Source organism: Nelumbo nucifera, chromosome 7 (genome assembly GCF_055504915.1).
Source record: "Nelumbo nucifera cultivar China Antique chromosome 7, China Antique-T2T, whole genome shotgun sequence".
NCBI classification, from domain to species: Eukaryota; Viridiplantae; Streptophyta; class Magnoliopsida; order Proteales; family Nelumbonaceae; genus Nelumbo; species Nelumbo nucifera.
The window spans coordinates 19243589-19269944 of record NC_142655.1 but is presented as its reverse complement, the minus strand read 5'-3'; the positions used below and the strand labels follow the sequence as shown (position 1 = coordinate 19269944).

Below are 26356 nucleotides of genomic sequence, written 5' to 3'. Positions count from 1 at the left end.
GTTTGAAAAGCAAAATGGCTCTGAAAGAAAATACTTTGAACATATGTGATTTCCGGTTTTGTGACTGAATTTCAATAGTGGTTATTTTACCATTTTGCACTTGCTGTTGAATTTGTGAATGGATATTAATTCTATTAATTTTATCAAATGGATATTCATTAATATTAATATTAGTTAATATTATAAATATGGTAAAATAATGATATGATAATAAAATAATTAAAATATTGGCATAACAATAATAATAAATTTTATGGAATATTAAAAATTATGAATAAAATGAAAATAATAACACACTAGTAATAAAAATAATAAAGTGATAAAATATTTATAAAATAACATATAATAAAATAAAATAATTATAAAGATAATAAAATATTAATAGAATAATAGAATATTTATGGGATATACAAAAAATATGAACAAAATTATAGAATAAATGTAAACTAGTTATAAAATAATAAAAAATAAAATATTTATCAAATTATCAAATACGATCGACCACTTTTAACGAATTATACTCTTAGGTTACTTTAATTTTAATAAAGGTTCAAAGTATTGATATGGCCGATATATTTATTTGTACCGAGGAAAAAAGACCGGAATACTCTTATCTCTTATATTTATTGTTTTGAAAAATCGGTTGAGTATAATGCACAGTAGTTATTATTTAATAATATAATATACGGAAGTTTTGAAAAGTCACAAATCCTTGAAAATCACGTCTCATTGACTAACCGACTACCATTCATTCCGACCGACCCAACCCTTAACCCGATATCTGGTTGGGCCAGCGCGGGTTTAACTTGTTTGAGGCAGCGCATGAATCCTAGAAACGTTCGAATTTCGAAAACAAGTGTTAATTCAATTTGCAACCACCGAAAGCAGTGGCAATGGTACCGTGTTGGATTATTTTTGGTAAGATCTCAATCTTAACCGCGTTAATGTTCAACTCGAACCCGTTAAAATCGATGCAACATGAAAATAGAAACCAGATTCCTATTTGAATTTGGAGACTTGGATTGCAGACCGCCTTAGTTCCCATCTCTATATAACCATAGCTCACCAACTCGAATAATCTCACTATCTTTCCAACTGAGAAACTCATTTCGATTAGCATTTTCTGTGATACAATTTCCGTAGAAAATCTCATCTTTTGTTTTCTGTTCAGATTTTCTGTCTAGTTTCATAGTTCTTTTTCTAGTTTTATCTCTTACACAGTCCGTAGATTTTGAATTGCAGGCTTAGTTAGCTATTACAGAGAGGTTCAAAATGATGAATATAGCTTTAAGACCGACGTTGTTTCTCTTTCTATTGCTTTCTCTTTTTCTTTTATGCTCTGCTCAGTCTTCGTGTTCAACTTACACTTTCTCCGGTAACCGAGTCTTCACTTCATGCAACGATCTTCCCGTTTTGAACTCCTTCCTTCACTGGAACTACGAACAATCTTCACAGAGGATTGACGTTGCATATCGGCACACCGGGACTACGACTTCAAGATGGTTTGCTTGGGCCATCAACCCAACTTCCACCGGCATGGCTGGCTCTCAGGCGTTCGTTGCTTACCGGCGTAATGATGGCAAGGTTATGGCTTACACCTCTCCCATAACCAGTTACGGGACTCAATTACAGCAGGAAAATCTCAGCTTTCCAGTCTACAACATCTCTGCACAGTTTACAGACAATGAGACGGTGATTTTTGCAACTCTGAAACTTCCAGGCAACACAACCAGTCTGAACCAGGTTTGGCAAGAGGGCCCACTTCTGGACAACAAACCTGGGCCTCATTCTTTTTCTGGAGACAATCTCAGATCAATGGGTACCCTGAATTTCTCGTCAGGCCAAACAATCATGAGGAGAGGAAGGGATTCAAGAGAGGTATTGAAAATAGTTCATGGAGTTGTAAATGCAGTGACATGGGGTACCATGATGCCCATGGGCGCCATGATAGCTAGGTACATGAAGGTTTTTCAGTCTGCAGACCCACTTTGGTTTTACTTGCATGTTAGCTGCCAGATTTCAGCCTACATTATTGGTGTTGGAGGATGGGTGAGCGGCCTCGTACTTGGGAGCAAATCTCCTGGAATACAGTACAGCGCCCACAGGTACATCGGCATTGTTCTGTTTTGCCTTGGAATGCTTCAGGCATTTGCGCTGAAGCTGCGGCCAAAGAAGGATCACAGGTACCGATTCTTATGGAACATATACCACCATGTGTGCGGGTACAGCACCATTGTGTTGAGCATTGTCAATGTGTTCAAAGGATTAGAGACTTTGGGTGCTGGTCAGAAGTGGAAGTTTGCGTACGCTGGTGTCATTGCTACATTGGGCGCCATTGCTTTGGGGTTGGAGTGTATTACTTGGTACATAGTTCGGAGAAGGAGGGCCAAGTGCTCTGATGAGTCTCTCAATAACACCAAAGTGGCAAAAGGGGTGGAAAGATTTATGTCTAATTCTGAAAAAGTGTAAATAGAGAAGAGGAAGGCTTGTTTGTTATTTGTATATGCACAGACCACGGTATATGTTAAATGCTTTTATTTGGTTTCCAATACAAAATTCATTTATTCTTTTATTTTGAACATTCTCTATCAAATCATTATCTCTCTTTATTGTTTGGTATTTTCATTCACTTTTTAATTTGGGAAATTTCAATTCCTCTTCCCCGCTTTCCCATGTTTGAGAATTAAGCTCGACCACAGGATTTTATCTCCTCCACCCTCTAAAACTAAAATTCTTTTTTTTTTGGTAAACCTGCTTCTTCATTAAATAACAACTACACAGAAAAAACACAGAAAGAACAGAGGAGTTGACAAGGACAGTCAATTAAATCTTCCTTAAAAACCTGAGGAAAACATGAAGGAGAACAATCATCCAACTGAGCATTGGACTTGAAACCCATCATAGCAAGGTTATGGGAGGTTTGGGTTTTATAGAACGAAGATTTACAAACAAGGCCCCCTTAGTAAGTGGTTTGATGCTTGAGTTTCTACTTCAGTCTCTGATTTTTTTAGGTTCCCAAATTTGCTTCTTCATTATATCTCTTGGAACAGTTTGTAATCTTGGGTTTTTAAGGTTCCCAAATATTGGACTGACAAGAATGAGAATGTTGATTTGGGTCTTAGAGTGACAACTAAGAAAAAATGTTCCGTAGGTACGTATCCAATCTACCCCTCCCAATTCCCCAGATGGCTGGGACTGACATTGGGAAATTGCGTTTAGTAAGTGGTGGGTGGAATCCTAGTCTGGTTACATCCATTAATGTTAGATAAGTTTGGAAAGGAATTGAGGAATCCTTCTACACTTTCATTTCAGGTAGAGATGGTTCATATTTGGAAACTGGATAGTTCTGTAATTAGCTGTTTGACTAGCTTATCTGGTCAGGTTTACAGAACATTGGTATTGAGGTAGAGTAGCATTTCATTTTGTTTAACGACCAAAGTCCTAATCTTGTTAGACCATAATCTTCCTTTTTTTCTTATCTCTTCTCAACATTTAGTGCCTACAAACCATGATTCATGAACAAATAAATTCAGTAAATGGAAACTGCAAATATATGATAAAAAACAAACAGTTGCTTCAGTTCTAGTTTTATGAACAAATAAAAAGTAGCTTTACTTATGGTTTATTGAACCTCAATGTGTTTTTTCTTTTGGTTTTGTTTGATTGCCAACTACATACTAGCATCAATTCCTTTCATATCATTATCATCATCCATCCCTTGGACAAACAATAATGCACTTTACTTTTTCTTTGGTAAATAAACAAAGGATTTCATTAAACCCAGAAGTGAAGAACAGAAATGATACAAATCAAATCCAACAATAGAAAAGAAAGAAAACTAAAGAAAAACAAGAACTAAGATAAAATACTAGGGCAATCAGCAGCTAGTGCTCTTCAAGCCAGGGAGGGCATTCGTTCACCCATTCTTGAGAAAGCACGAAACCCATAGAGGCTACCAGATGAGCTGCCCCCTTCCTTGACCTAGGCACAAAGGAAAAAGACAAGGCCAGGTGCTTCACAAGCTCAAGAACCAGCTAAGCAGCTAAGATTGTCAAGAACCAGCTGAACACTAACTTTCACACCCTAGCAAAAGAGATGTTCAGCTAAGCAGCTAAGGATCATCTTTTGTTTTGTATCTGGCTGAATACCAAGAACTCGTAAAAGTCCTAAACATCCATGCAATCACAACTTGGGAGTTACCCTACAAAATCATCAAGGACAGACCTTGACTGACAAGAGACTTACCTCCAATTCAGATGGCCAGAAGGAACAGAATTTTCCAAAGAACAACAATCAGGAATTGCCCAAGTATCACCTTTGACCCAAAGTATGCCCTATAGAATATTTGATATCATTTCCTTTTTACACAAGCCACCTCTTACAAACCTACAATTTTGGAACCCATCAAAAAATAATATGTGAATCATTTTCTAATTGTATTTTGGCATACAGATTAGAGAAAACAGAAAACTACTGGTGGTAACTCACAGGGCTAATAATTCCTGACACGGTCAAGTAAGCAACTACTCATAGCTTGATGTTTGCAGCAAACCCCAGATAAACAAGACAAGAATCTATTCAACGAGATAAAAACAAAAAGATCAAAATATAGGAGGTCCTATAAACACTTAGATAAATAAGGGAAATTTAAAACCTTCCAAGAAAAACAAGTAAATCACCTTGTCCCCAAACAAAGAAAAAAAGATCAATGAGAATGCAGTAGTGATGCCTGACTTTGCTATTGCTGCTAAGAGTGATGAAGGTCCTCCACTCACAAAGGCAATCAGTGAAAAGGCTAAGGCACATGCAAGCAGAACAATTGCTATAGATACTGGATAAGGAATCTCCTTACAGGATTTAACACTGTCAAATCATGAAATATATGTATGAGCTTGATTTAAATTGGGGCAATTGATGTCTATAGCACCAGACTATAGCATAATGTTCAATCAATGGATTTACACTATCAGTAAATCTATAGAAAGAACCAAGAATTAGAAAACCAGAACATGAATCATGATAATGGATTTACACTATCAGTAAATCCAACCCAATCTTGTATATACATGTCTAGCTAGATTTGATAATGGCCCAAACCAAGAGTTGGGTCTAGCTAGATTGCATAATTATGGAAGCACAAAGAGAAATAGTAATATAATTATGAAAGAGGAAATAAACAAACACTTGAACTGATATCAACGGGGTAAGTCAGCGGTAATGCATAGTTGCACCCCCCACAACTAGGCATATTAGCTATCTACAACAGTAGCCACCAGCTGAAGATAAAGACCAATTCCGATGGATGTAGCTTGGGAAATCTGGGACGTTCAGGTGTATGAGGAACCATAAGAGACAGTTTTAGCACCACCTTAGTTATTTTTTTCAGGGTCCATTGAGCATGGTGACTCCACAAAAGCTGAGTTGTTAGTGATTAGACATTGGAGAGAGAGAGAGACTAGAGCTATGCCCATTAACTTTTTTTATCAGTAACTATAAAAAATTTTATTAGAATTTAAACATTGTATGCAAGTTAACAAGAGAAGGCTTGTAGACCAGCACATGCTGTCTACCCAAAATAAAGTCTTGCATCAGGTTCCCCTGAAAACAACACCCAATACATTTCTGTTCTATTTACCCCTTGCCTTGTTAAACCCTCAACCATACCAATAAGCACTTCTAGCAACCCAATGAAAGATGACATTCAACTCTTCTACCAAAGATTCCCTTAAAGTGAATCTGTATTTCCAAGTTGCTTGTGCGCTCTCTGTCCATTGACAAATTTTTTGAGAAACATGTATTATTTGAAATAACTATACCAATATATCCGCCTTTCAGGTTTTCTGAAGTCATGTCAGACACTTCCTTTTAGTGTTAGAGAGATGCATTGTCCTAGTTAAATAGTTCAGTTCTGAAGTCTGGGATTATATTAGAGAGACTAGAGCTCTGCCTTCTAGAGTGAGCACCTTTTTGGTGTTACCTTCTTGTTGGAAACCTAGTATACGTATGTTCCAACTCCAAAATTTTTTGGGTATACAATATAAGGAACTGCAATTGCTATTTAAAATGATGACATTTACATGGTGATTACTCTCTGTGCCGTGAAATCATAAGAAATAAAGAACTCCAATTCTACATGAACTATTATTATTGAAATCTGGAGGACAATCGATCACCTCAAATTTAACACTTGGAGAAAATAAAACTATGAAAGAAGATCATTGTTAGGGTTTTGATTCAAATTCACTAGAAGCTTGTTAGATCATCAAATGTGATTACTGCCAATGTATGTTTCATACCTACTTTCGACTTAGCTATCATCAAATATATTAACTAGAAAGAATCAATATAAACAAACAAAAGGATCTGAACCTACAAAAGTTAAGAAATCACTAACATTCAGCTGAATAAGTTCCAGAAGCATCTAAAATAAACACAGAGAGGGAAAGAGAGAGTCTCACCTGTTAATGTCGATATTTGGTTTTGTATCTGGCGGTGAGAAGGCCGAGATCGAGGTCGCCCTCTGGTTACCATCCGGTTGTGACAAAATGCGGACCGGGGTTGTTCTCCGGTTGTGAGAAAGTCGAGATCGAGATCGCCCTCTGGTTCCCGTTCAGTTGTGAGAAAATCCGGACCGAGGTCGTTCTCCGGTTGTGAGAAAGTTGGAGAGAGAGAGAGAGAGGGTGAGATACAGAGAGAGCAGGAGAAAAAGATTTATGCGGGGGAGGAGAAAAGGAGAACTAATTCATTTTTGGTGCCACCCTTGTAGCTGCAGTTGTAAACAACTGCCGCTATATATTAGTATTATCAGCGGCACTCTTCAACTGCCGCTACAAGTGTATTTTTTTGTAGTGACAGTATGCACCCCTGTTCCTAAGGCTAGTAATGAAAGAGAGACAGTCAGATTCCAGAAGAACACTCTGTAAGTTTAAAGGAAAAAGGATTCCTTCTTTCATAGCAAGGGATTCCACTTCAAGAACCAACCCTGTCATAAGAGGGCCTGATTTAGGTGCAACTAAAAGACCTTGAAGATCACGAATAACCACCCCAAAATTTGCTACACTTGGGCTTTTAAAGCTCACTTCAGTGTTTATCTTCAAAAAACCAACTGAGGGAGGGAGGTTCCCAGCCACACATGTCAAGGGTCTGTTGTGATCAACTGCGCATGCATGTTCTTATTTCTTTGAGGATCTCAGAATCTTCTCCATCAGATTCCTGCGAAGCATTTAAGTCCAACCTCCAAATGAGAGAGGGTTATCATCATATAAAGGATTATTTCTGGAATTCCACGTATGCAAGAAGTGATAACAAGGACTGCCAAAAAATGAAATTTCTCTCCAATGCTACTGAAAGGAAAATCAATCCAGTAAGCAAACCAAGAATCAAAAATAGAGCTGTCGCTGTCATGAAGTCCGAGAGCCAACAGACAGCTAAACCATAAGATTTAACTAATAACATAACTTTTCTCTCAAAACATGGCAAATTATCATATCAAAAAGATAATAGTCATTGTAAATCTATTAATTTCAACATTTCAAATATCACACTGTAATAAAATATATATTTGATAGAGCAATGCCAAATTAGCAACTTAAGAAGGCTATAATTTTATACTGATAAAAATTTAAGATAGAGAGTAACATAAAGAGAAAAAGAACAAGGAATGGAGCCCCTATTTTATTCAATGAAAAAAAAAAGAACAAACTTCTTTTATCCTTCTCCTCTCTCTCTCTCTCTCTCTCATGACTGTGAACCTTGAAAGTTTATTGATAATGGTAAAAGAATGTTATGTACAATGAGGAATGCCCATTTTGTTAGGATATTTTTCTCTACCTAACTCCACACATGTTTGATTATATATCTTTACATACAACTTTCATTGGTCACTGCCTGAAATAGCTGTTCCCTTTTGAACACTGTTGAGCAAATGAGTTTGTCAAATATTTTGCTGATCTAGGTATCAAAACAACCAATTTCCTTATTGAATGCTTAATTTTCCTTGGTTTGAAATATGCACAGGGCACAGTAAATGTTAAATGCTTTTATTTGGTTTGAAATACAACCAATTTCCTCATGGGGCACCCAAGTGAACTAGTGGGCTTGCCTTCACAAAGGAAGAAAATGACTTTGAGAATGAAGAAAATGAAGATTACAATTCTGAAGAAGCGTAAATAAAGAAGAGAAAGGCTTGTTCTCTGGTCTGGAACATGATAGACTGACTGATAATCTCCTTCCTGTGTAATTTTTTGGCTTGCCATTTGTACATGCATAGCAGTACATGTTAATTCTTATTGGATTCGAAATATAAAATTCTTTTACTCCTTCTAAGCAATCTCCATCATTCACTCTCTCTCTCTCTCTCTCTCTCTCTCTCTCTCTTCTTTTTTCATATTTAAGTTCATGCATTCTTATTTTATCTTCAGAAATTTCAATCTATCTGCCCTGCCTTCCCATGAGCTAAGCTAGAGGATTTTATTTGGCTTATTTCCAACTTAAATTAGCAAAGTTGTTGCTTTAACTAACTGTAATGGTACCAAACTACCAACTGCTTGTTACTAATGCGTTTGTTTTATTGAAAGAGAGCCCAGTGTCAATGGGCCAGCAATCCATTTTGTTTATATTGCCTAAAATGCACAGTCTATTCTTTGAATAGCAATTCGCTTTGGAAAAGCTTTGGCTGTTGGGGGCCAACAGCCTCTGCTGTTGAGAACATTATTGGGAATGCCATGTTGCCATAGAGTGGAATAAAATAGTAATTGCACCATATTTCTTTCTAACCATAAACATAGACATGGGCGTGACTTGGTCAGTGTGTCCAGCCTAAACACGCTCTCAACAGCATAGGCTGTTGGCCCCCAACAGCCAAAGTTAACACATCTGCTCTGCAAACTAATTCTTTCTTTCATTCATCTTAAAACATAATAATCTTAAAACAATCAGCATGAGTTAGAGAATATGATTTGGCAATCAAGAAAGATCAAAAACTGTACCAAGAGAATCTCTCGTATAAAAATATGTGAACTACAGTAAAAAGTGTGGTAATTGGGTGATGAGTGGAATAGTGACAAGAAAACTGATTGGATAAATAACAGTAACAATCAAGTGAGGAGCATAACCTCATACTGTTCAAGCAGAGATGCAAATAATCTTGAAATTCCATGGATTGCTAATTTCTATCCAATGCAGAAATGTGTACCAGAACCAAAAGGAAGGATATGCTTCATTTACATTTGGGTCATTTAAAACAAATGACCTGTCTCCTACATAAGAAAGACCCTTAGCAGCTCCTGCAGACGAAAACAAGATTATCCATAAATGGAACATGTTAACTTTCATGGTCATGTTTTTGCATATATGATAGCCACAACCCAATAATGATAGAGTTGAAGCTTCTGCTGTGAGATTACAGAACATTATGTGGGTGTTTGGCATCGATTCTGTTTTCTCAGAAAACAGCGCCATGTAGGCACCACATCAGAAAAAGTGGTGCTTCAGAAAACGCCCTCTTGTTTGGTACCATTTTTCCAGGAAAAACGTTGCTCCAGACCACACCTTGGAAATCGGGCAAATGTGGTCTAGAGAAATGCTAGATTCAATGTTTTCTCAGAAAACAGCTCATTGCTGCCAGCGGTGCAAAGATGTGGCATCATCTTTGATGTTGGATAATATAGACCAATGCCGAAAACAGTTCTACAGCACTGGGTACCAAACAAAACCAGTGCTGTTTTCTCAGAAAACAGTCTATGTGGAAGCACCGTTTCCAAACGAAAAATAAGGACCGTTTCCACCTCGTTCGCCCAGTGTTGACTTGGGAGGGCTGATCAAGAGAAAACAGAAGATTGCCACTTTCCACCTCGTTTGCCCAGTGTTGTGGGCCCACTATATAAGTGAATTAGCATATTTTGTAGCAATTTTGTCAAAATCTTACAATTTACAATACTATTCATGGTTTGAATCATGAATACCAAGGGTTTAGATTTGAACCAATCCTTTTAAGCAAAAATCTTACAGTTTTTGTTTGAATCATACAATTTGATTCATAAATCTTATGATTTATATAATTTTTGTGATTCACTGCGTTTCAAATAATTGAATTAATAATTATTTCTCTGCTTGAACATATCATCTTAGGTTTCTATCGTACAAGTGTTAAATTCTATTGTTTAAGGTACATACATATATGGTTGATATGGATTAAAAATAGGGTAATTACTTTCCCATATATTTAGCTTTTTAGTATATCTGTATTTAATTTTTTAAATAATTTTATAAAATAGAAATAATCTTATGATTTACCATATATATGATTCAAGATTCGATTCGATTCAGCCATTTCTACAATTTACGATAAAATTATGATTTTCAGAACAAATTTGTAGACCTTAAAAATTTTGGTGGGGGGCCATGCTCCCCAACCTCTACCCTCTGCCCTTATATACATTGGGAGGTGAGACATAATATAGGCACTGAGTACGTAGCATAAGAAAATCAATAGAACCAGTTTGAGCCTTTGCTTCAAATACTGAGCACAAGAAATCTTACTGAAAGATGAGGTAATGATAGCAATGTTTTCTTTTCCTTTCTTTTTTGCTGTTTTCTTTCTATTATTTTTATAATTTCATTATACCAAATTAATTCTAACTTGCCAGGATGCAAGCTCAAGGCCTATGCATTTAGACACTGACTTACCAGTTTTCTCCACCTTGGACAAGAAACAATATGGATTAAACTGGCTAAAATCACTTCACAAACTAGAATCATCCACCTGCAATAATTGGACAGGGACAACCAGAACTGCTCCAGCTGGTACAGTAATACATGTTTTAAGCTTGAGGTCTTGAAAGAATAAATAAAAGAATTAGTAACCATAAAAAAGCAAAAGAACAAGGAATAAACATGTGCCATGAAAATCTGGGAAAGCAGTAAAGCACTATAAGAATTCTTAAAAATATACAATTCCAGAAAGTACTATAAAACAAATATCAAGTGAGCATTTGGGGGCCAAGTGAAATGAAATCATTTCAATTTTTTTCTGCACCAACATTTTGATATAATAGTTCAATTAAAAGGATTTTTTAGATTGTAAAAACAATTTACAAATCGATGCGTCTTATAAACCAATTTTAAAATAAAATTCTATTTCCAATTAGATATTGGAAGTGAGGACAATAGTCTAGATCACAGTACAAAATTAAGTCAAAAAAAAAAAAAATTGAAAGCAACTCATTTTATATAAATAAGGTACATATAAGTTCCTTCTCTCCTAATCAAGTTCATTAAGCAGATCTTTTTCTTAAATTATGGATAAAAATTATCCTCTTAAGGTTCAGTTTGGGAAGACTGCAAATACAAATATGCACAGTATAAATACAAAGTTTAGAAATACTATATACAAGGTTTGCACTGAACATATTTGTATTTGCACTCTTCCCAAACTGAACCTAAGGCTGCGTTTGGTTGCAATGTAAACACAAATATGTACACTACATATTTACTCATTTTTCGGTTCATGAATGCAAACACGGTTCACATCTTAAACCATTTTTGAATTCATCTTGTTTGTTTGAAATCGGTGCAAAAGTGTGGGCCCATCATTAAATGCTCCAACTATCTTATGCTCCATTGCATTAACTTTGGTCAAAAAGTTAATTATCAAAAGAACACAAAATTGTATCCAAAAAATAGGTACAGTAATGCTCTCTTCCCAGAGTACAGAAGTGTCAGAAAATACATTTTTACTCTGATAATCATTACTTTTTTACGTTTCAAACAAACGCTCGCAAACGCGAACCGGGGTACATAAATACCCCGGTTCAGCGTTTGTATCGCAAACAAATGGAGCCTAAAGAAAAAACTTCTATAAGGATTCTCAATGTTAGGATCCATTTGAATGTTATCTGTTAATCAGAACTACTCAAACAAAGTTAAAGTTAATTTTTCCCAGGAGCAAAACACTGTTGCTGATAGCCTAGCAAAATCAGGGGTCTTTAGAGATTTCTTGTTTAGTGACAATTGTTTGCCTTTGTAATTTTTCCAAGCTGCTCTAGGCTTCAATACATCGTCTCATGTACTCCTTATTCAGTCTTCAATAAAAGGTACCTTTGTTTAAAAGAAAAGTCAGTCCTGACTCTACCACAATTATCAAGTGAAAGAATAAAAATACTAATAAAAAAAGGCCATTACCAAATGTTGGTCCCAGTTATTTGGGGTCCTGGGAGGGGTCCAGTACACTGGATATGGCCCTAACAATAATAACAACAACAATAAGCAGAAACCAAGGAGGTGACATTGATGACGATCATAATTCTTGGGGACTAAGCACTGCCTTTCTATTACAGCTTACTTTCCTTGGAATACTTAGCAGTATTTTTCTCCACATCTCCTAAATATCCTAAAAGGGCCACATCTCCTTAATTCCTATCACAGTTTACTCCCTTAGAAGTATTTTTCTTGTACCCTTCACAGATACACTTTACACCACTCATTTGGCATATTATGCCATTGACCTACATCTGTTAGTACATATAGGGCCAACACAATTGTTTTCCTTATGGTACTGGGTACCTGTATCACTTGCTAAGAGTAAGAGGCTAGAGGAGTTAATGAGGGACTTTTTATGGATCTTGGAGAGTCCAAGAGAGGTCATCTCATCAACTAGGAAATAATGTGCAAAGGTAAGAGAGGAGGAGGATTAGAGGTAGGAAAGGTGATGCAGAGGAATTCTGCTTCACTTGCAAAGTGGCTTTGGAGATTTCCTCTGGAGAAAAACAATTTCTATCATACATGGCTAGGCTGTTAATGATTGGAGTGGTGAGGTGGCTAATAGAGCATCGCTCTCCTCTCCTAGGAAAGTCATATCTTTCTTATCTCCTCTTCTTTCAGCACGTTTGTTGTGTCTCTATTGCTGGATAACTGCTGAGAGGATATTTGATGGAGGCATAGACCATTTAATGATTGGTTTCCTACCATTTACTGAAATATCCCATAACAAGCTTTTGCCTCTTTTCCATTTGGCTTCTCCCTCAATTACTGGCCGTTTTGGGATCTGGGTTTAAGGAGAGATTTCAGGCAGAGCTCTAGTCTCTCTAATATAATCCCAGACTTCAGAACTGAACTATTTAACTAGGACAATGCATCTCTCTAACACTAAAAGGAAGTGTCTGACATGACTTCAAAAAGCCTATAAGTCGGATATATTGGTATAATTATTTCAAATAATACATGTTTCTCAAAAAATTTGTTAATGGACAGAGAACGCACAAGAAACTTGGAAATGCAGATTCACTTTAAGGGAATCATTAGTAGAAGAATTGAATGTCATCTTTCATTGGGTTCCTAGAAGTGCTTATGGTATGGTTGAGGGTTTAACAAGGCAAGGGGTAAATTGAACAGAAATGTATTGGGTGTGGTTACCAGGGGAACCTGATGCAAGACTTTTTTTTGGGTAGACAGCAAGTGCTGGTATACAAGCCTTCTCTTGTAAACTTGCATACACTGTTTAAATTATAATGAAATTTTTTATAGTTACTGATAAAAAATGTTAATGGACATAGCTCAAATCTCTCTCTCTCTCTCTCTCTCTCTAATGTCTAATCACTAACAACTCAGCTCTTGTGGAGTCACCATGCTTAATGGACCCTGAAAAAAACAGCTAAGGTGGTGCTAAAACTGTCTCTTATGGTTCCTCGTACACCTGAAGGTCCCAGATTTCCCAAGCTACATCCATCGTAATTGATTTTTATCTTCAGCTGGTGGCTGCTGTTGCAGATAGCTATTATGCCTAGTTGTGGGGGGTGCAACTATGAATTACCACCCTCTAAGGATATTTTCCAAGGAAAAGAGGGCAAAGATCTCTAGAGGCTTTATTCATTGTTCCATTTTGATTGAAATGCTCTAGATAATAGCTTCCTTGGATCAGTTATTTCCATTGAAAATTCTATCATTGTTTTCTTCCAAAATTATCTAAAGAAAAGCTGCTCTAGAACATGTCAACATACTTTTTAATGGGAGTGTCTGCATGTGCTCAGTCATGAAAATGACATGGAATCTGACATGTGAAATTCCAATGATGGAGCATCCTTATTACATTGTACCTGATAGATGGATTTCAAGATTTCTTATAATTATACTCCCAACAATTCCTATGTCCAGCTACAATCTCAACTGCATACCTCATTTTCAGGGATGCTACTATCTTTTCATTGTAGATACCTTAGATATGATTCCATTGGGTCATTTTTCTACCTTTTGGCACATCTTAATGGAAATCAAACACCTAGGAACAGAATTGCAAGTGTCACTTAATTGGATTTCTAGATCTGTAAATAGTTTAGGTGATTAACTTGTAAGATAAGGGGATAAACTGGGAAACTGTTTAGTAATTAGTGAAGATTGTATGTAAAGCCACATCTTAAAGTGAAGAAAGGGGTTAGGTTGTGCATTACACCCTAATGACGAAGCAAATCCCACTGTATACAACATTCTTTATTACAATCATTAAAATCACACTTTTACAATAAAAAAAGACATGACAAAATTATTTTGGTCTTTTGTCACATCCAGCCAGAACCAGTCTCCAACTTTCTTCATTAAGTTCTCAGTCAAAGTTCAGAACCATTTCATCAAGTATTTTGGAAGGCAACAAGTAGCCCTTGCTCCTCTTCCTAGATTGAATCTTGGCATCAGAAAAATCTAGCAAACAATGACACATCCCTTGGGCAGTGTGCTGACACTTGGCACTTGGTACATGGTATGGCACTTCTTATAACAGTTTGATAATGCCCCAACCTGAAGTCAGCAAGAACCCTTGGCATTTGGCACTCATATATAATTACAAGAAAATATACATACAATAAGGAGTTCACACTCTGCTTTTCTTATTTTCAATATATTTTTAAATTGCTTATGTAATCAAATGTCATTTATCACAACATCCCCTGTCACAATTTTTGGAAGTTGATGTGATGGATACCAATGGTACATACCAAGGTAATACTGCCTTTGCAACTTTGCCTTTTTCTTTTGTTGATCAATAATGAGTAGTTGTATTAATTCAGAAACTCAATGCATCCACAAGAATATAAAGAAATCCAAGAAACAAAAAATTTCATCTAAGTCAGATTTACAGCAATCCCAAGCCAGTATTACCCATAAAAAATGTTCCCTCTTCACTCCAGATTAGGCTAAAGTGTCCACTATCAAGTTATCTGAACAATGAACCCACCTGAATGAGCAATTCAGATTGGATGCCAAAGCAATGGCTTCTCTGATCATCTATTGAAGTCTTCAAGGACCTGCATCTTTGTTCTCCATCCATCCGAAGACCATAATTCACTCTGTACTTCTCGTTTTTCCCACCCTTTATCTCAAAACAAACAATTTGCAGATTCTGACCATAATTTATTTTGTAATCCTTAAATCTCGATGAAGTTGTTGTACATACCATGTGGTTCCATTAGTATTCAGTACATAAAGTATGACTTCATATAGCTAAACAAACTTGACCCCTAACTTCTTTGTCCAAATTGCTAAATGTTGTAGATGAACTAATTCAGGTTCTCAAATATATTGAAGGAATTCACATTTACAAGTTACTTTCAAGAGATTTGTATGTATGTTCAGATGTATATTTTCCCCATATTTTACAGAGATGTCCTAATTCCCCTATGTGGGGAGTCAGCATCTTCTAATTTACTGAACTTTAATTGTTCATGAATCATGGTTTGTAGGCACTAAATGTTGAGAAGAGATGAGAAAAAGGGAAGATAGTAATGGTCTAACAAGATTAGGACTTTTGTCATTAAACAAAATGAAATGCTGCTCTACCTCAATACCAATGTTCTGTAAGCCTGACCAGATAAACTAGTCAAACAGCTAATTAGAGAACTACCCAGTTTCCAAATATGAACCATCTCTACCTGAAATGAAAGTGTAGAAGGATTCCTCAATTCCTTTCCAAACTTATCTAACACTAATCAATGTAACCAGACTAGGATCCCACCCACCACTTACTAAACGCAATTACCCAATGTTAGTCCAAAACATCTGGGGAATTGGGAGGGGTAGACTGGATATGTACCTATGGAACATTTTTGCTTACTTGTCACTCTAAGACCCAAATCCACTTTCTCATTCTTGTCAGTCCAATATTTGGGAACCTCAAAAACCCAAGATTACAAACTGTTCCAATAGATATAATGAAGAAGCAAATTTGGGAACCTAAAAAAAATCAGAGACAGAAGTAAAACCTCAAGCATCAAACCACTTACTAAGGGGGCCTTGTTTGTAAATCTTAGTTCTATAAAACCCAAACCTCCCATAACCTTGCTATGATGGGTTTCAAGTCTAATGTTCAGTTGAATGATCGTTCTCCTTCATGTTTTCCTCAGGTTTTTAAGGATGATTTAATTGACTGTCCTTGTCAGCTCCTCTGTTCTTTCTGTGTTTTTTCTGTGTAGTAGTTGTTTAATGAAGAAGCAGGTTTACCAAGAAAAAAAAAAAAAAAGAATTTTAGTTTTAGAAGGTGGAGGAGATAAAATCCTGTGGTTGAGCTTAATTCTCAAACATTGGAAAGCGGGGAAGAGGAATTGAAATTTCCCAAATTAAAAAATGAGTGAAAATACGAAACAATAAAGAGAGATAATGATTTGATAGAGAATGTTCAAAATAAAAGAATAAATGAAATTTGTATTGGAAACCAAATAAAAACATTTAACATATACTGTGTTCTGTACATATACAAATAACAAACAAGCCTTGCTCTTCTCTATTTACACTTCTTCAGAATTAGACATAAATCCTTCCACCCCTTTTGCCACTTTGGTGCTATGGAGAGACTCATCAGAGCACTTGGCCCTCCTTCTCAGAACTATGTACCAAGTAATGCACTCCAACCCCAACGCAATGGCGCCCAATGTAGCAATGACACCAGCGTAAACAAACTTCCACTTCTGACCAGCACCCAAAATCTCTAAGCCTTTGAACACGTTGACAATGCTCAACACAATGGTGCTGTACCCACACACATGGTGGTATATGTTCCATAAGAATCGGTACCTGTGATCTTTCTTTGGCCGCAGCTTCAGCGCAAATGCCTGAAGCATTCCAAGGCAAAACAGAACAATGCCGATATACCGGTGGGCGCTGTACTGAATTCCAGGAGATTTGCTCCCAAGTACGAGGCCGCTCACCCATCCTCCAACACCAATGATGTAGGCTGAAATCTGGCAGCCAACATGCAAGTAAAACCAAAGTGGGTCTGCAGACTTGAAAACTTTCATGTATCTCGCTATCATGGCACCCATGGGCATCATGGTACCCCATGTCACTGCATTTACAACTCCATGAACTATCTTCCATACCTCTCTTGAATCCCTTCCTCTCCTCATGATTGTTTGGGCTGATGAGAAATTCAGGGTACCCATTGATCTGAGATTGTCTCCAGAAAAAGAATGAGGCCCAGGTATGTTGTCCAGAAGTGGGCCCTCTTGCCAAACCTGATTCACACTGGTTGTGTTGCCTGGAAGCTCTAGAGTTGCAAAAATCATCATCTCATTGTCTGCAAACTGTGCAGAGATGTTGTAGACCGGAAAGCTAAGATTTCCCGGCTGCAACTGAGTCCCGTAACTGGTTATGGGAGAGGTGTAAGCCATAACCTTTCCATCATTACGCCGGTAAGCAACGAACGCCTGAGAGCCAGCCATGCCGGTGGAAGTTGGGTTGATGGCCCAAGCAAACCATCTTGAAGTCGTAGTCCCGGTGTGCCGATATGCAATCTCAATCCTCTGTGAAGATTGTTCGTAGTTCCAGTGAATGAAGGAGTTCAAAACGGGAAGATCGTTGCATGAAGTGAAGACTCGGTTACCGGAGAAAGTTTGAGTTGAACACGAAGACTGAGCAGAACCTGAAAGAAAAAGAGAAGGCAAGAGAAACAGAAAAAACGTCGGTCTTAAAGCTATATTCATCATTCTGAACCTCTCTGTAATAACTAATTAAGCCTGCAATTCAAAATCTACGGAATGGGTAACAGGGTAAGAGAAAAAACTAGAAAAAGAACTATGAAACTAGACAGAAAATCTGAACAGAAAACAAAAGATGAAATTTTCTACGGAAATTGTCTCACAGAAAATGCTAATCGAAATGAGTTTCTCGGTTGGAAAGATAGTGAGATTATTCGAGTGGGTGAGCTACGGTTATATAGAGATGAGAATTAAGGCAGTCTGCAATCCAAGTCTCCAAATTCAAATAGGAATCTGGTTTCTATTTTCATGTTGCATCGATTTTAACGGGTTCGAGTTGAACATTAACGCGGTTAAGACTGAGATCTTACCAAAAATAATCCAACACGGTGCCAGCTTTCGGTGGTTGCAAATTGAATTAACACTTTTTTTCGAAATTCGAACGTTTCTAGGATTCATGCGCTCAAACAAGTTCCAGCTTCAGTTACGTTACGACTCTCCCCATGGATTTACAGTCGTTACTTCTGGGTTGAGTTAAGTGGTATACCCGCGCTGACCTAACCGGATATCGGGTTAAGGGTTGGGTCGGTCGGAATGAATGGTATTGGTAGTCAGTAGTCAGTGAGACGTGATTTTCAGAACTACTATGCATTATATATATATATATATATATATATATATATATATCAATACTTTGAATCTTGATTTTATTTTTTATTATTTTATAACTAGTTTACATTTACTCTATAATTTTGTTCAAATTTTTTTTAGTATATCCCATCAATATTCTATTATTATATTAATATTTTATTTTATTATATATTATTTTATAAATATTTTATCACTTTATTATTTTTATTACTAGTGTGCTTTTATTTTCATTTTATTCATAATTTTTAATATTCCATAAAATTTATTATTATGTTAATATTACATTTATTTTTTGTAGTTATTTTATCATCATATCATTATTTTACCATATTTACAATATTAACTAATATTAATATTAATGAATATCCATTTGATAAAATTATTAGCATTAATATCCATTCTCAAATTCAACACTAAAGGCAAAATGGTAAAATAACAACTTTTGAAATTCAAGCACAAAATAGAAAATCACATATATTCAAAGTATTTTCTTTCGGAGACATTTTGCTTTTAAAACATCAAACTTCTTTTATATATATATTCTATTGCCCGGTTAGTGCCCATTTACCCATGAATAATACTAAAATTCTACAATATATACCATTGCATGGCATGCCATGATCAACCTGGCCCAGACATGATAATCAAGTGGTCGGACTCGAATCGGGTCAAGGCATTTTCGAATCAACTTTCAAGTTGGATCGGCAAAGTCTAGCCCCTAACCATAAACATTTGGGTTAGCAAAGGAAAAGCTAGTGGTGGCGCAAGGGGAGCCGTCCCCACCCCCCCATGTCTTCAAAATCCCCACAATTTTTATACATCCCATTTATATTTTGACACAATGGAACATCTACCCATGTTTATTAACTTTTGATCCCCTCAATTAATGTTTATTAGTTTTGGATCTCACAAGAAAAATTCTTGGCTTTGCCCCCTACATGTTAACATGATCTATGTGTAAAATGGGTCAATAGTTCAACTACCTGGATCAATTGGTCTTTGACCAAGTCAACCAGTTTTTTTTAATGAAAATTACATGTTTAATCATTTGATTCAAACAGCTTGAATGGTTGAACCGTATGAGTCAACACTGGTTTGAAATCGTTGATTTGAAATGGGTGAGCCTACATGACTCGGATTCTTTTCAGATTGGATTGTGTCGGGTCAAGCCACCTTCTGGTTTGAGTCTGCTGGATAAGATACCCTAACCTGCTTTTTCCAGGCTATGCCAGGTCGGGGTTCATAGATTTGGTCCACTTTTTCCAGGTATAGGTGGATAGACAACATTTGAGAGTATAGAAATTAGGGGTGTGATGTGTGGATCTTCAATTGTGGTCTTTGTATTGTATGGATGGGATATAGTCATATAACCATAAGATCATCTTCGCTAAATGAAGTAGTTGTTCTTAGAGATGCAATTTTTGGCTGAAAATGGAGTTTCCCTTTTGATTTAAGGCTGCATTTGTTTGAGGTGTAAATTCAAATTTTACACCATGAAAAAAATGAACCGATTTAGTGATTGATGGAAATTAAAACCGATTGATTTTAGAGGAAAGTAGGGGAAGATCATGCATAGCTGGCCTTCAACCTTATGAAGTCTGCAATCCCTTCAATCAAAGCCCCAGCTTCAGGCTGGCCGTTTCTATCCCACTGCCAGAAGTGGATTTTGTTATTTACCGCATACGCTGACACCCCGTGCCACCCGTTCACCCCGTTGGCCATCGTCTCCAGAAACAAGTTGATGCTTTGCACACTCTTCCTCTCAGCTTCGCTTGTTTACCGGAAGATTTGCCAGATGAATTCTAAGGCAGATTTCAGTTTCTCTCTACTGTACTCGACACTGATCTAGGTGTCAAACCGAGTTCCACCAATGGTTCCAGAAGCGTAGTTAAAGGCTTGATATTCTACGATGGCATTGAATCCTCGCAGGGCTGAAAGGCCGGTCAGATAATATAGGAAGAAGAGCATTTGGTAATGCTAAGCCATCGGTTTGTCGCTCTACAGGCAAATGTGTTCAGCTCACTGCTCAGATTATTGAGGTTATATAGAGAGTAGCCACACCCTGAGGAAGTACAAAGAGAAGCTACCGATTATGAAAGGTATTCCCCTGTTCTGGGTCCTCTCCGGCACTCCCTTTGGTGGTGGGTTCAGATCTGCCGCTCCCTTCGGGGAGAGAGAGAGAGAGAGAGAGAGAAGGAGAAGAAGAAGAAGAGAGAGAGAGAGAGGAAGAAAGAGCGATTTTCTTTACATCGATAATTTCGATGTATATATTACATCAGTTATCGATGTAAAGAAAATTCAAAATGAAATTTTACACTGATTTTTGGTGTAAAATTACATGTTTACCTCGGTTCAATTTTCCACCCCAAACAAACGTAGCCTAAAGTCTTTATTGCAAGAATCATTCGTGAGAGATGAAAACTGGCAATTTGTTGCTTACCAGATATTGGGTTTCAAAAAACTCGTTATCTTTGTAAGAAAAATGGCAATCTATTAGGACTTGTTCATTTGCTTTGAACTCTGACATCTGAAAGTGTAATAATTACATTAAGAGTTATATTGGTATTGGTGAACTTTTCTTTCCTTTGAACTCTGAATGCAGAGATTGTTGTTCTTAATTCTAAAGTCTGAATTCTGAAAACTATCAAATATCCATTTTAACCTCAAATATCAGAGTTTTTGTTTGTCCTTTTGGGGTATCATTGGAAAACAAAAATTTGTATGAATGCACTTTAAGAGATAAGAGATAAGAGGAAACGAACAACCAATTGCACTAAAACTTTAGATAGGTAGCTAGTAACCTGTTGCTGAAATCTTCCTTGAAGTTTGGTAATTACAATCACCTCCCCTGAACTTGTTGACGCAACTGCAAGTAGACATCCTTTGTTAGAATCCTCTAAAATGGGGCATGAAAATGTTCAAAATACTCGTGTAGTTACTTTTTATGAAAATGTTTATTTTTCAAATTTTATCTTCATATGAATTACTAGCCCAAACCATTCTTGTCTATTTTGTGAAATTTATTTGTTTTTTAAAAATTTCCTTCCTTCCACTTAGTTTGGAAGGAGTGCAAATACAAATATGTACAATGCAAATACATATAAAATAATACAAAATATAAGGTTTTGTACCCTACATAGTTGTATTTGTACTCTTCCAAACTGAGCATATCATAGTTGTATTTTGGAAGGAGTGCATGTTATTTGTAATCTAAACTAAAACATAACTCGGCTTTGGGTCCATTAAAATATTGGATGTTTCAAAATTTGTTGGCATAAATAAGCCATTATTCATGGGTTTGTTTGTGTTGAAGATAAAGTCGATGATTCAAAGTCAGATGTGGTCATTTTCAAACTAGTTATGGAACATAGGTTGAATCCTCGTGTAGTGAAAATCCATACTAATGGTTTGTAATTCCAAGATTTTTTGTTGCTTGAATTATTTTTCAATGATTGAATATAGTATGTAGCAAGGTTTTTAAAATCAGATCAGACAGGGAATCAATCTGGTTTTGGTTCCTAGGTTGAATGCTCCAACCATCTGGTCTAAATGGATGGCCCACTCTGACAAAAAATAAAGAAAAAATTAAAAAGGTCAAAAACCGATATCTAGATCAATAATTCGAAAGCACAAGTCAATAATTTATTGACCAAATCAACGATTTTTTACCAAAAAATGGTTTGGGGTGAATAAAACTGGTCAAGTGATTTGTTCCTGGTTTTTCAGGTCCGACCGTCCAATCCCGTCCGGTTTTGAAAATACTGGTATGTAAAAATGGAATTAATATCTGATGCAGCTCAAATGCTAGATTTCCCAACAGTGCAATACAAAAGATAGCTACAAGGAGGAGGAGGATTCTAGGGCGTGAAGAGATTCCATTGCACGAAACCTCAATGCATGAGGAGACTCTAGCGCATGATGTGATGAAGAGGAGTAGAGACAGCGTGAGCACTGAACAAGAAATAGGATGACCAATCACATGAAGCTCCGACATCGCACTAGCGTACAATGTCAAGAGTCTTGCCTCAGAAGTGAAGTACGTACACTATTTTTTTTTTTTTATATGAAAAGAAACGTGTTACTCAAGCCGGAGGAAGCACGACCCCAAAAGTCACTAAAACAAATAAAATAAAGATCCTTAGTAAAGATTACAAGAGTAAAAAGAAAATACAGCCAATAACAATTTTCGAGTTCCCCTCAATCGAATCACTCAGTATGGTATCTTAATTTGGTTTAATCACTGATTGGTCAATATATAATTTAAAGCTCTTTGTATGCCCATTGACTAAGATTGGTCAAAGTTGACCTGAAAGTTGCTGTGAGTTGAGGAGTTTAGATTTGAGAGCTTAGATTGAAGACCTAGAGGAGTGAATCTAAGGACTAGAAGAGGGTTTCTAGAAGTCCAAGGGATTAATTTTGGTTCATAGGAATAAGGGTCTGGAATCGGAATGGGTTATTCTGATTCCAACTGTTTGTTTAGACAGAATTGGAATCTCATTCCCATTCTTGGTGGAATGGCATTCCCCCATTTGAGGGAATAAGAATGACATCCCATTCCTATTGATTCCAATTTTCATTCCCATTCCTGTCGGAACCAAACAAACTATGGGAATACACCATTCGAATTTCGATTCCGACTGCAAATCAAACAAACCCTAAGCTTCTTCTAGAAGATCACATTCCCTCACTCTAAACCATCAAATTGCATACATTAAGTAAAAAGATTCTCTAAGACCGACGTTTCTTCTCTTTCTCTTGCTTTCTCTTTTTCTTTCGTGTTCTGCTCAGTGTTCGTATTCAACATACATTTTCTCCGGTAACCGAGTCTTCACTTCATGCAACGATCTTCCCGTTTTGAACTCCTTCCTTCACTGGAACTACGAACAATCTTCACAGAGGATTGAGGTTGCATATCGGCACATCGGGGCTACGACTTCAAGATGGTTTGCTTGGGCCATCAACCCAACTTCCACCGGCATGGCTGGCTCTCAGGCGTTCGTTGCTTACCGGCGTAATGATGGAAAGGTTATGGCTTACACGTCTCCCATAACCAGTTACGGGACTCAGTTGCAGCAGGGAAATCTCAGCTTTCCGGTCTACAACATCTCTGCACAGTTTATAGACAATGATATGGTGATTTTTGCAACTCTGGATCTTCCAGGCAACACAACCAGTCTGAACCAGGTTTGGCAAAGGGCCCACTTCTGGACAACAGACCTGGGCCTCATTCTTTCGATGGAGACAATCTCAGATCAATGGGTACCCTGAATTTCTCGTCAGGCCAAACAATCATGAGGAGAGGAAGGGATTCAAGAGAGGTATGGAAGATAGTTCATGGAATTGTAAATGCAGTGACACGGGGCACCATGATGCCCATGGGCGCCATGAAGGTTTTTCAGTCTGCAGACCCACTTTGGTTTTACTTGCATGTTAGCTGCCAGATTTCAGCCTACATCATTGGTGTTGGAGGATGGGTGAGCGGCCTCGTACTTGGGAGCAAATCTCCTGGAATTCAGTATAGTGCCCACAGGTAAATCGGCATTGTTTTGTTTTGCCTTGGAATGCTTCAGGCATTTGCGCTGAGGCTGCGGCCAAAGAAAGATCACAGGTACCGATTCTTATGGAACATATACCACCATGAGTGCGGGTACAGCGCCATTGTGTTGAGCATTGTCAATGTGTTCAAAGGATTAGAGATTTTGGGTGCTGGTCAAAAGTGGAAGTTTGTTTACGCTGGTGTCATTGCTACATTGGGCGCCATTGTGTTGGGGTTGGAGTGCATTATTTGGTACATAGTTCTGAGAAGGAGGGCCAAGTGCTCTGATGAGTCTCTCCATTGCACCAAAGTGGCAAAAGGGGTGGAAGCATTTATGTCTAATTCTGAAAAAGTGTAAATAGAGAAGAGCAAGGCTTGTTTGTTATTTGTTTATGCACAGAACATAGTATATGTTAAATGCTTTTATTTGGTTTCCAATACAAAATTCATTTATTCTTTTATTTTGAACATTCTCTATCAAATCATTATCTCTCTTTATTGTTTGGTATTTTCATTCATTTTTTAATTTGGGAAATTTCAATTCCTCTTCCCCGCTTTCCCATGTTTGAGAATTAAGCTCACCCACAGGATTTTATCTCTTCCACCCTCTAAAACTAAAATTCTTTTTTTTTTTTTTGGTAAACCTGCTTCTTCATTAAATAACAACTACACAGAAAAAACACAGAAAGAACAGAGGAGCTGACAAGGACAGTCAATTAAATCTTCCTTAAAAACCTGAGGAAAACATGAAGGAGAATAATCATCCAACTGAGTATTAGACTTCAAACCCATCATAGCAAGGTTATGGGAGGTTTGGGCTTTATAGAACGAAGATTTACAAACAAGGCCCCCTTAGTAAGTGGATTGATGCTTGAGTTTTTACTCCAGTCTCTGATTTTTTTAGGTTCCCAAATTTGCTTCTCCATTATATCTCTTGGAACAGTTTGTAATCTTGGGTTTTTGAGGTTCCCAAATATTGGACGGACAAGAATGAGAACGTGGTCTTAGAGTGACAACAAAGAAAAAATGTTCCGTAGGTACATATCCAATCTACCCCTCCCAATTCCCCAGATGGCTGGGACTGACATTGGGTAATTGCGTTTAGTAAGTGGTGGGTGGGATCCTAGTCTGGTTACATCGATTAATGTTAGATAAGTTTGGAAAGGATTTGAGGAATCCTTCTACACTTTCATTTCAAGTAGAGATGGTTCATATTTGGAAACTGGATAGTTCTCTAATTAGCGGTTTGACTAACTTATCTAGTCAAGTTTACAGAACATTGGTATTGAGGTAGAGCAGCATTTCATTTTGTTTAACGAACCATGATTCATGAACAACTAAATTCAGTAAATGGAAACTGCAAATATATGATAAAAAACAAACAGTTGCTTCAGTTCTAGTTTTCTGAACAAACAAAAAGGAGCTTCACTTATGGTTTATTGAACCTCAATGTGTTTTTTCTTTTGGTTTTTTTCTTGGACAAACAATAATGCTCTTTACTTTTTCTTTGGTAAATAAACAAAGGATTTCATTAAACCCAGAAGTGAAGAACAGAAATGATACAAATCAAATCCAACAATAGAAAAGAAAGAAAACTAAAGAAAAACAAGAACTAAGATAAAATACAAGGGCAATCAGCAGCTAGTGCCTTCAAGCCAGGGAGGGCACTCATTCACCCATTCTTGAGAAAGCAAGAAACCCATAGAGGCTACCAGATGAGCTGCCCCTTCCTTGACCTAGGAACAAAGGAATAAGACAAGGCCAGGTGCTTCACAAGCTCAAGGACCAGCTAAGCAGCTAAGATTGTCAAGAACCAGCTGAACACTAACTTTCACACCCTAGCAAAAGAGATGTTCAGCTAAGCAGCTAAGGATCATCTTTTGTTTTGTATCTGGCTGAATACCAAGAACTCGTAAAAGTCCTAAACATCCATGCAATCACAACTTGGGAGTTACCCTACAAAATCATCAAGGACAGACCTTGACTGACAAGAGACTTACCTCCTATTCAGATGGCCAGAAGGAACAGAATTTTCCAAAGAACAACAATCAGGAACCTCCCCCACCCCTAACCCAAAAATAACAAAAAAAAAAAAAGCTCCAAGTTAGAGAGTTAGAAAACAGTTGCATAATGCCCTGATAAAGGATGAGAAAAAATTACAATTTGATTTCAGCAACTAAACCCTACTAGCCTAATTATCCAGATAAAGAAAAGC

At 37.0% G+C, this 26356-nt stretch overlaps 1 protein-coding gene, 1 long non-coding RNA gene and 1 pseudogene across 2 annotated transcripts; 1 reads left to right on the top strand and 2 right to left on the bottom strand.

Moving 5' to 3' along the window:
- Positions 1-927: 927 nt before the first annotated feature.
- On the top strand, positions 928-24602 carry LOC104588270 (uncharacterized; annotated as a pseudogene).
- LOC148790248 (uncharacterized) lies at positions 2484-8313 on the bottom strand. Its single transcript, XR_016078818.1, has 4 exons — positions 6459-8313; positions 4680-4863; positions 4489-4574; positions 2484-4386 (listed from the first exon to the last, which is right to left on the bottom strand). It is a non-coding gene; the product is annotated as an uncharacterized LOC148790248 (long non-coding RNA).
- On the bottom strand, positions 16666-18469 carry LOC104588269 (cytochrome b561 and DOMON domain-containing protein At5g47530-like). Its single transcript, XM_088892191.1, has 2 exons — positions 18326-18469; positions 16666-17899 (listed from the first exon to the last, which is right to left on the bottom strand). The coding sequence occupies exons 1-2, from the start codon at positions 18411-18413 to the stop codon at positions 16767-16769; spliced, it is 1221 nt and encodes a 406-aa protein (XP_088748317.1). The 5' UTR covers positions 18414-18469; the 3' UTR covers positions 16666-16766.
- Positions 24603-26356: the final 1754 nt, after the last annotated feature.